This window comes from Volvox carteri, assembly GCF_000143455.1.
Source record: "Volvox carteri f. nagariensis unplaced genomic scaffold VOLCAscaffold_36, whole genome shotgun sequence".
Taxonomy (NCBI): domain Eukaryota; kingdom Viridiplantae; phylum Chlorophyta; class Chlorophyceae; order Chlamydomonadales; family Volvocaceae; genus Volvox; species Volvox carteri.
In genome coordinates this window covers 658,191-669,107 of record NW_003307579.1, presented here as the reverse complement: position 1 = coordinate 669,107, position 10,917 = coordinate 658,191, and the positions used below count along the sequence as shown (strand labels likewise).

General features: G+C 56.1%; 2 protein-coding genes across 2 annotated transcripts in view; one reads left to right on the top strand and one right to left on the bottom strand.

Annotated features, from left to right (window-relative positions):
* The window catches only part of VOLCADRAFT_105962 (uncharacterized protein), a gene marked incomplete at its 3' end in the record, with an annotated part of 7,528 nt that extends 5,110 nt beyond the window's left edge, over positions 1-2,418 (bottom strand). Inside the window, exons 1-6 of the mRNA XM_002953390.1 lie at positions 2,219-2,418; positions 1,525-1,884; positions 1,026-1,132; positions 723-788; positions 512-584; positions 193-263 (exon numbers count right to left, since the gene is read on the bottom strand). Of these exons, the coding sequence (XP_002953436.1) occupies positions 193-263; positions 512-584; positions 723-788; positions 1,026-1,132; positions 1,525-1,884; positions 2,219-2,270 (729 nt within the window). The 5' untranslated portion in view covers positions 2,271-2,418. The remainder of the gene's footprint in view (positions 1-192; positions 264-511; positions 585-722; positions 789-1,025; positions 1,133-1,524; positions 1,885-2,218) is intronic.
* Positions 2,419-3,345: 927 nt separating this feature from the next.
* On the top strand, positions 3,346-10,246 carry VOLCADRAFT_94241 (uncharacterized protein; the record flags this gene model as incomplete). Its single annotated transcript, XM_002953489.1, has 8 exons — positions 3,346-3,411; positions 3,501-3,635; positions 4,331-4,384; positions 4,732-4,785; positions 6,691-6,749; positions 7,001-7,064; positions 7,310-7,386; positions 9,919-10,246. The coding sequence occupies 8 exons, from the start codon at positions 3,346-3,348 to the stop codon at positions 10,244-10,246; spliced, it is 837 nt and encodes a 278-aa protein (XP_002953535.1).
* Positions 10,247-10,917: the final 671 nt, after the last annotated feature.

Sequence of the window (10,917 nt, the reverse complement as noted above, 5' to 3'; positions counted from 1 at the left end):
AGGCGGAGGGGAGGAGAGAGATGGGGGAAGTTTCAGGATTTGGGCTTTGGGATTTTGGATCTCCATTTCCCACGGCGGGATCTCCAGAGACGTGAAGCTGGAGCGGGAGCTGCAACCTACGGTGGTGCAGCGGCGTCGCCGTCACATGATAAGCCAGTGGCGTGGCGTACGGGAAGATACATACGTACGTACGTACGTATATACATAAATGTACACATACATAAATACATACGTCAGTACATAATAACTGCCCCATAAGCAACCTGGGGAAGGGGGAAACGGGCCAGCGGGAGGCGGGGGGAGGCCTAAATGTAAGATGGGGAGAAAACACCACACATACACACACACATTCCCCCCAAACCCTCCGAAAGCCCCCTTTCCTATCCTCCCTCTTTCCCCCTCCTCCCACTTTCCCAACTCCCCTTCACTCCCTTCCCTGCTCCCTCCCCTCCGCCCACCCAGCCATATCTCCCACACACACACATGTACACACACACACACGTACGCGCACCTGACAATACTATGGAGTAGAACATGGCTGGAGTGGTGGCCAATCCAAACAAATGAACCACCGCGGCACCCCCCTGCGGTAGTATTGGAGGTGGGGTGGTGGTGGTAATGGGGTTGGGTGGTAGTGGGGGGAGGGGAAGTACGGACCCTAGCCCCGGTCGTATGGACCCTCAGCCGTACACCAAGCTTGTCGTACACCAAGTCGTACTTACCTGCAGTAGCCCAGCAGCAAAGACCGATTCCAGAATTGGCCCGGAGAGACGAGGGTCTCGACCCACCTAGGGAGGGGTGTGTGGGGTTAGGGGGTTGAGGTGTGTATGTCTGTGGTGTTAGCGTTTGAGGGTTGGGGTTAAGGGGGGGAGTCAAAGGGGGATAACCCCCGGATCCCCCACATGAACCCCCCGGCCCCCAACATTTCATTCCTGGCTATCTTGTGTATGATCTCCCCCCTTCTCCCCCTCCTCCCCCCCCACCCACACCCCTACCCGCACCCCCCATAGCCCTAGGTCACTCACCGACACCTTGGGCGCCCCCTGCCCCTTGCTCCGGAGCCACCGGGCGAAGGCCACCCCAATGAAGAATACGGCACCAGGGGACAGAGTGACGGGCTCGTTGGGTACACCTTGGGGGGGGAAGGGGGTTAGGGGGGGAAAAGACGAACCACGAACGAATGAAGCTGCTGCCAGGGCAAGAGTGTACCAGAAGTAGAACTGACCAAAAGGCGTTCTTGAAGGCGGCGACCTCGGGATGAAGTAGTGAAGATGGGGTTAGGGGGGTTTAGGGGGGTTAGGGGGGAGGGGGCGCCAATCAGGTATAGGAGGAAGTGGGCGAGGGGGAGGGAATCATACCATATATGATAATGGTGCAAACATTATCTCTAATCAATCGGAACACGCCAACTGGTTTCGGAGGAGCGTGGCCCATCATCACCACCGTCCCACCACTCCAACACTACGGTCCCTCCTCTCCCCCCTCCCCTCCCCCCTCCTCTCCCCCCAACCCCAGCCCCAGCACCTTCCAAAGCAATTCCACGAATGTCTGATCCGTTTTGCAGCCTCCGAAACCTGGCCACCAGGTCACTCAGCGCGGGGCCAAGGATGGGACCAGCTCCCGCCCGACGGGACCCGCCCGCCGTGGTGGACCCCGCATGTCCCGCATTACTCCCCGGACCCGGGCTCGAACCCGGGGCGGGGCCGGGGGAAGAGGGTGCAGCTGCTGCCGCGACGAAAGTGTGCGGTCTTGGCTTCTTTGGGATTGGGTCGCTGGGACCCCCAGAACCCCGGGGCCGGAAGGGGGTGAGGGGGGAAGGTGTGTGTGTGTGTGGTCGGCGGTGTGATTTGGGGTGAGGCAGAGCGGCTGCGTGGAGGGGCGACCCTGGGGATTAGGGGCCGCGGGCGGGCGGGGAGGGCGTAGGCCAGGTTGGTGGACAATTGATTTTTTTGAGTTACTTTAGAAGGGAACGCGAAGGTGACGGACTGGGGTCCAACTTTTATGTGTTTATTGTATGGTGATGGATTGAAAAAGGGGTTCGAAGGGCCAGGCGCTGGGACGCGGGAGCTGTAATGGAGGAGATGGAGGAGGAGGAGGAGGAGGGAATTTCGCCGCGGCCAGTCTGGTAAAGAGACATAATGAGTTCAATGTCGGGTACTGGCGCCTTAGAGGAGACTGAGAGGACGTTGGTTAGAAGTTGCTTGGCTGCTTGCCTCACCCGCGGGGATGTTCACCTTGAGTGGCAGCCTGTGCGCTACTGTAGCAACCATGTGCGTCAGGATACTTTGGTCTAATATGAATGCAGGTATAGTTGATAAGGCGCGTGGACAACAAGCTGCTTTCACACGGCTTGAAGGGTGTTTTCTTTTCTCTGTCGGAAGGGGGAAGATGGGTATTTTGGATGCAGCTTTATGTCAGCCCTTATTTAATAAAAAATAGTTTTGGTAACGAAGTGAATGGTTTTTTGTGCCTTAATTCCTTGATGGGATGATGGCCCTTTCCGAAGCCGGTGTAGTACAGTCACCCTCTCCGACATGAGAGCATATTTGAACGACCTAGCAATTTATTAATTGGCGTGGTGCTATGCAATTGAGAATAGAAAGTGCAACGCGGCATTGCGTTTGGGTCAGCTGGAACGTTTCGGTTCAGTGTTTGAGTGCTGTCGTGTGGTGCATGCACGAAGCACTGCTGCGCCACGTCCTGTATGCTATCAATGCGCCGTAATTAAGCATGGAGCGAAAGGGAGCCAAAAGCTGGTGTCCCAGCTTCATAGCCCCAGTCAGTTGCCACGAACGGTGTAAATTCGTTGCGCCGTCGTGCATGGATGCGTCATGCTTGTAGCATACCGCGTTACAAATAATTCTTATCTTACCATGTTTTAGACATTGTATAGTAAAGCTCATAGCATTAACGTTGAAAATTACCCGCCGAGAAGCAAACCACGTCAAAAGGCTTCGCTTCTCCAAGGTGCCTCTACAAAACTGTTAAGTCGAAGCACCAGGTTGGAAGGATACAACCTTACCATTAATATTCCGAAAACGGCCAACTGCGATGTCGGTCTTAGGGTTTAGATGCCCCTATCGGAACGTGCAGACCGGCAAAGCGCACGCTATGTTTCCAGGAAAATTCGTGTATTGCTCCCGACGTCCTGTTGTTCGTGCCATGGCTTTGCACATAGACCGCCGAGGCGCGCTGGAGGCAGCATGGCGACGACAGGAGGAAGCCGAGGCCCGACAGCAGCGTTTGGCATCTGATATTGATGAAGGAAAATTAATAACCGTAGCTGATACATGCAGCTTGGACGCTGTCATAGAACGGGCAGGCAGCCAGCTCGTTATTGTATTCATGTACTCCCGGCAGTGTGGGGTCTGCAAGGACGCCGCTATGCGCTTCGAGCAGCTGCGTAACGAGGTAAGTGCTCATTCACGACTGCATTTGAAGCGCACGGGTGCCATCATGCCTCTTCAGTGGAATCACGCTGGTGCATCGTTCTGCCCCAGGCTCACCGGGCAAAGGCACGCGTCGTGTTCGTTCAGCACAACGTGGAAACGGATTACGGGGACAAAAGCGATTTGTCAAGGTTATACAACGTGCGTGCGGTGCCCTGCTTCCTCTTCTTTGACGGTGGTGCAGTGGTGAGTCTTTCAGCGCGGCGCGGCTCGCTTTCGGGGTCACACGCGAACCTTCATAGTGCTGTGCCTGGCACGTCACGGTGGTTGAGGAACCATGCCTCCTGAGTGGTGACCGTGTCGACCCTGCTATCCGCCATGCATGGTTGGCCATTTTATGATGCGAGTAGGTATTCATCATTGTCTATAAAGGGCCTTGCGAAAGTTTTCGCATGGCCCCTTAGCTCAGCTGGTTAGAGCGTGGTGCTAATACAGTGAGTCGGCACGCCAAGGTCATCGGTTCGATCCCGATAGGGGCCACATAAATTGATTGATAACTTTTGACTATCTAGTCTTATTTGAGGATGGCATTTTTTGTTCTCCCTTCACATCACTTTCCTATAGCTAAATAGATTTCCTACAAATCCAAATTTTGATGATGTGAGCCAGAGGTTTATGAATTTGCAGAGTCTGCGATTACTTGGTAGTTAATAACTAGTTGCCTTAAGGATGATAGGTATAGAGAGGGAAGTGGAGCTATAGCCGACTAACCGTTTGGGGCTCCGGCTACGCATGCTGCTTGTTTGGGTTTGCTTGTGGACTACAAGCCCTTCCTGCATCACCTCCCAGGCACCTTCCGCCGCTGATCCTTTTGTTGACCCTTTCTGTGCGCGGTGTTGTTGTTGTTGGTGGTGGTGGTGGTGGTGCTGCTGGTGGTGCAGGTCCGTCGCCTCTCCCTGCGGGACATTCGCCGTTTGACCGGCCCCAAGCCCTTTGTAAGTCCGTTTCATGTCTCACCGTTGTGTCTCGCCGTCCGCTGTATTTGATTCGGCGGTGGATTGGGGTTGGGGTTGTTGTTGTTGGTGGGGTTAAGGTAGGACGGAAGGTTCCAGAGACGCAGCTGAGACCAGCAGTTTGGCTTTGCCCGCCTGATGGGCGCCTGACTGTTGAGGGCGGTAGGTAATGGCGCTGCTGTCACTTCAAATACTGCTATTGTTGTTGAAGCCGCCTGTTCCCACGACGTTGCCGGCGGTGCCGTGGTGGTGGTAGTAACGGTGGTGTATTACCGGGTGATGTCAACCCCCCTCCCCTTTCCTCCCGTTCGTCATCATTACGTCATCAGGTTCAGGCGGCGCTAGCGGAGGATGTACGGCGGTTGCGGTCCACGTTCCTGGAGGTGCTGCTCGCCAGGGCTCCGAGCGCAAGGAGCTGAGCGGGAGGGGGTTTGGGGTTTGGGGGGAAGGAGGGATCGGAGAATTTGCCTGGTGAGGCGAGAAGAGACTTGTAGTGTCTTGTCCGTCCGAGGGATTGACGGTCGAGCGAACCAGCGGACACTCGAGCCCTGGTCGCCACTGGAGGTTCGATCCCCTTCCTCCGTTATTTGGCCGGTGGTTGCCCGTGGTCATTGCGCCGCCGGAACTGGTTTGGGATACCTGCCGGGACCGGCGACGGGACATTTTTTAGCTGTGTGGTGCGGTGGGTGCGTTGCCGGAATTGATCTGTTCAATCTGATTTGGTTTGCCGTGATGGAGAAGTAAAACCGGTCTGAGGGCATTCTGAGTGTTCGCCGCAGCAGGCAGGTTGCAGAACCTCGCGTGCGCGTGAAATACTACCTAGTAGGTCCTAAGCCTAGGGTTTCTTTTAGTGAAGTAGATTCTGGTGTGTTCATGTTTGTAAGGGAGGCAGCCCGTTCTGGGGTACAAGAGCAGTACATAAGCCGTGTATGATAGCCGTACCACATTGCGCACATTGCGCAGATCGCACGTTGGTGTTTGAGACATTGAGCTGTAATTGCATATCTTGTGGTGTCTTGTATGTGCTGGTGTGGTTGTTGTTGGTTAGCATTCATCGTACATTCATAGATTCGAAGTCCTGCAATTGAAAAACTGTATATCGATGGATGGAGGTTCTGCAAATGAAAAAACTAAAACTCAAAAATGGCATGAGGTTGTTATGGGGTTTTCAAAGATTTTAGGTAAAAACATGTGTTCCCTCTTCGCTAGTGATTGTAACTTAGACGCGGCAGGAGCGAAGCGAGTATAGCCTCTAAGCTAAGTTGTTGTTACAAGGTGGTACAGCTTCACCAAATGACCTCCTTCCCGAGGCAATTCCCTGCTTTCCCCTGCTAGAGGGGCACCCTATTCCGTTCACTCCATCCGACTTCAGAATGTACTCTTTGGGTTCGGCAACTCACCACCAGCATCCAACCAAATCTAGCGGATCAACGGCGCCTCAACTTAGTTCCTGGTCAGCTCGCTGTCGCGTCATACGATTGTGCATCGACAAAACACGTGCGTACGGCAGCAACTGACCCCATGTCCCGTCGCCGGCAGCTTCAGTGGCTCCTGTGTTGGCCAAATTGTCCCCCGTTGTCCTTGCCTCCTACGTAGTGACCAGGCTGTCCACAGTAGCGGCAGGGGCCGTCGGGCCCCACGGCACCCCAGGGGCCACGGATTCCACGGGTGGTGCGGCCAGGGCTGACAGCTCCTTCCAGGCCGGTCTCGATTGCTTTTGCCTTGAGGTTGTTCTCCTTTTCCTGCAGCATGAGCACGAGCTGAGGGATCGATCGTCAAGTTGGGCTGATACATCACGAACTTGATGGTGATGGTGTACTACCGCGGCAGGCCATGGAGAATGGCATGGTGCATCATGCTGTCGTCCCACGGGCCGCTGGCCGTGATTATATCACTGTGAAGCTGCTCTGCCCGCTGAATGAAGTCAGCGGTCGTCTCCCCATCATGCATGCTCAGCTGCTTCTGTGGCTCCAACAGGCTCAGCCGGGCCTGGGATGCAGAATGGAATGTTGCTGCATAGCGGCGAGAGTGGTCTGGCAAGTCCTGAGCAACTGCTTGATGGGCAGTTCACAGGACAGACGCAGGTAGCCGAGCGCCTGTGCGTCCTCCTGCAGGGTGTCTTGGGTGTTGCGGCCCGGAGGCGACGGGTTGGTGATGTAGCTCTTCAACTTGGATGTTGTGAGGAAGTCGCCAAAGTCACCGAGCCACTGGGAGTAATTCAACCCATCCGAGAGGATGACGGTCTTACATCCCTTCCCCATGATGGTGGCCTAGTGTGACTGCTCAAGCTGAAGCAACTTCAGATAGTAGCCACCGGGAACCGTTACCCGGGGCTCATAACCTGTTGGTGAGACGGTGTCTCTCTGGGACCTAGCAGACACGGCTAAGAGTTGCTGGCCGTTACACGTATTTGGGAGCTCCGCGACCTGCCACCGATAGCCCCTTGCTTGGGTGTAAAACGTATGAATCTGAGGTGCTGTTACCGGTACACAGTAGAGGCTTTAAGGCTTGGGTAGCCCGTCCTGATGGGAGACCTGTCAGTATTCCAGGACCTGCCAGCCCGCCACCCACAACAGCCTGATGTGCGGCCTTCCACAGGCCACGGGGCGACATGGCACCCCTTCACACCAACAGTGTTGACCATGGCGGCTTCCAGGACCAGGTGGCCGGCTTCGGACTGGAGCTGTTCTTTCTTCCTTCGGAGAATTTTTTCACGCATGTACTCGACAGCGACAAAGATGCATCGAACAGGTTGGGGGACTCTGGTGGCCCCTGTGGTGCAGGCCGCCTCCATGTTGCCTGCTTTGGGTGCTGTCATCCCGGGGGCAGCGGCTTTCCCCCCTTCGGTCTTCTGTAGCTTCAGTAGCCACAAGCTCAAGGCACTATTCTTTGTCTCTTTCCATGCAGGGAGCACGGCCGCCAAACTACTGGGTGCACTGCTCGTGGCTACGGGATTTAGAGCCCCTGCCCCCATGCAGCCCCCGGTAGGTGACGCACAAGTGGAGACCAAGAACACCGCCAAGCGTCCTGCACCCAGCCCGCAGAGCCCACCTGGCCCCAGACCAATAACGTCCGGCAAGCCCAGGAGCCCCATCTGGCCCCAGGAGCCACATTGTGGAGTGAAAGAGTGGCCCCAGAAAGTGAGAACCCAACACCTCTGGCCGATGACCCGCCTTGTAAAGCTGCACCTCCCAACACGGGTAGTAGTGATAGGTGTAAGATGCGGGGACGCTTGAGAGCCTATGCCGCGGTCTGGAAGGCGATACTGGTCAACCAGCTCGTGCTGAGCTGGGTCCTGCAAGGGCTTCCTCTGCTGTGGCACTCAGGACCATCCCCTCGGCTGTACCGGGGTAGGAATCACCAATCCACACAGGACCACAGGGATTTCGTGTCATCTGCCATCAAGCTGGAGTCGGAGAGGCCATCAAACCTTGCCAGTCCCGCCCTGTTATGACCTGCCTCTTGGGAGTGGTAGAGCAGAAAGGCAAGCTCCGCCCCATCTGGGATGGACACGAAGTCAGTAAGAACCTTCTGCACATCCCGGAGTTCCGCTATGAGTCGCTCGTGCAGGTTCCAGGCTGGCTAGGCCCAAAGGAATACATGTTTACCCTGGACCTGAAGTCTGTTTACCACCATGTAGACGTAAGAGAAGCAGACTGGTGCGGCCTTGGATTTGAATGGCAAGGCCAGTTCTACATCTTCACCCAACTCCCTTTTGGCCTTGCCTCCGCCTGTTGGGCATTCACCAAGCTCATACATGAGATCATGTGGACTTGGAGACGGAAAGGGCTGGCAGTGCTCAGGATACATCAACGATCAGATCCACACCCACCCACCAGGGCACACAGACCCTCATCGCCCGCTGCACAATGATCCTCGACCTCCTCGAGCGCCTGGGGTTCTGCGTGAACCGCAACAAGTCAATGCTGGGTGCGCTCCAGCAGCGTGTTATTTATCTGGGCATGCTGTTAGATACAGCTACGGGTGTGTACACATGCCCAATGACAAGCACTCTTTCCTGCTCGATTGCATCCGCACGGCTCTGGAAAAAAAGTGCACCAAGGCGAGAAAGTTGGCCTCCATAAAAAGGTAGCTCTTGTCCATGTCCCGGGCTTTCGGGCCAGTAACCCGCCTTCACACCCGGGCTCTGGGGCAGAACCTTGAGCCCTACCTGTTCGATGCCCACTTCCGCCTGTCTAGCGACGCAATTGCAGAGCTCCGGTTCTGGCTGCGCTGCTTCGACCCGTGCCCTCTGGGCACCCACACAGGTGCACTCGGTCGTTTTCTGTGATGCAGCCGGGAAATCCCCCAAGCACCTCGGGGGTTGGGGTGCCTGGACGCTGATCAACTGGAAGATGGCCCAAGACCGCGGTAGGTGGGGGGAAAGGGTCAGTTCGATGGGGTCAACGCCCCAGGAGCTCCAGGCAGTCCTACACGCACTGCAATCCTTCCACGGCCCTGTGGGCCTACGGCACCAAGTCCTTCGGGTGATTACCGACAATCTCAATTGCGCTGACGTCCTCAACAAAGGGTCCGCAAAAGCCGAGGACTCGTACCTGATTGCCTGCAAGATCTTTTGGTACTGTATTGCCGAGGGTATCACACTGCAGGCGGAGTGGCGGCCGCGAGAAGAAAACACTCTGGCCGACTACCTCTCAAAGCTGCAGGATCGGGATGACTGGATGGTGAATTTTAAGGAATTTCAAAGGCACAACATTGCCTGGGGTTCGTTTGACATTTATCTTTTCGCATCCACACTAACCACCAGCTGCCGCTACTAATCTCGCTTCCTCACGCCGGGCACCATGGGCGTGGATGCTTTTCGGTTCAACTGGGGCCGGAAGTGCTGGGCGAACCCGCGTTTCTGTTTGCTACTTGAAGTCCTGTGACATGCAGAACTGTACAAGGCGCGCATCTGCCTGATCGTTCCCCTCTGGCCAACGCGCGACTGGTGGTCCTATCTGACTCAAGACGGGAAGTGGTTTGCTCCTTGCGTCCACGGCCTAAGAGAGCTGGGCAAGGCGTATGACCTCTTCCTGTCAGGGTCTTCGGAAAACGAGGTCCCAAAAAGGGCTGCTGGTCGCTTGCACTCCTTGTCAATTTCCAAACCCCTTCCCTGCACAGGATCACTGTGTCCCCTGACCCTTATGGCCCCCCCGGCTTTCACTGCAGTTAAGGCACGCGCATAGACATTTCTTGGCCAGGTGCCCTTGGACACCAACCCAATCATCGGGGGTCTCGCTCTGGCATTGCAAGCCAGGTGCACAAGGCGCGAGCTAGCAGCACCGGTCGCCCAGCACCAAGGAGCCATGGCGGGATTTCCTGGATTGGGCAGAGCTACTTCACATTCGGGCGAGCGACATTTACGATATCAGGCCAGAGATAGTGGCTATCTACCTGATATAGACCTACCAAACCACGCAAGCAGACGATGTAGGCCCGGGTCATGTCTCGTGGGGGCAAGTGCTGCTATTGCCTGCCACTTCTTTTTCACAGGCCACCCCTCCCCCACAAAGCACCCAGCATGAAAACAGGGTAAAGGTGATACAGCAAGGCCACCAGCTGCAGCAGAGGACCGGCTCTGTTCAGTCACCTATCAGCAGCCTCAGCTACACCTCTTTCCGGGAGAAGCTCGCGGCCATGTGCAGCGCTGCGGGCATCAAGCGCGGAATCATGCCGCACTCCATGCGCATCGGGGGAAACAGTGCGGCAGCAGCCAGAGGGGTACATGAAGAGGCCCGCAAGGCCCACGGCCGCTGGAAGACGTACGCAATGGCGCAGCTATACACCCAGCTGGAAGACGATGCCGCACTGGAAGCCACACGCAACCTGGCCCTCGCCTGAGCTATAGGGCGCCAGGGGGGCCCCTCCTATTATCTTTTCCCTCTGCAGTGGTGTAAGGCCCTTGGCAGCCCCGGTTCCGCCTCACCCTGTCCTATCCGACACCCTGAACACAACCGTACAGCAAGCCATGAAGGCTATAGGACATAATCAAAGGAAGAGCCCCCAGGTTACACCTTTGGAGAGTAACGCAACTCCGGGCGTAATTCGCAGACAGATACATTGATACACACGCACACGCACACACACACACGTACAGACGTATGCAGTCCTGCTGAGAGTCGAAATCAGGCAGCTGCTGCTATCGGCCTGACTGGTACTTTTGCATTTCCCAACCAAGAGCTGCCTGCTGCCAGCTGCTGCTGCTGGGTCCGTTGGCTGGGGGAGTTGTGGCGGCTGCCGCACGAGCTGTCCTTCCCGGCCGGAGAGGTCCACCAACCCACCAATCAAAGAGCGAAAGTAAGTCATCAACACTGCGCCAAAGTAACGGGCGCCGATCCCGCCCCTGCTACTGCTACTGCAACTGCTGCTGCGACAGCCTTCCATACCACACACGCACATCAAGCACGGCGAGAATAACAAAATTCAAACGTTGTGGCCATCATCATCATCATCATCACCACCACCATTACCACCACCACCATAAAGCACACTAAGAAGCGTACCAAAAGGCC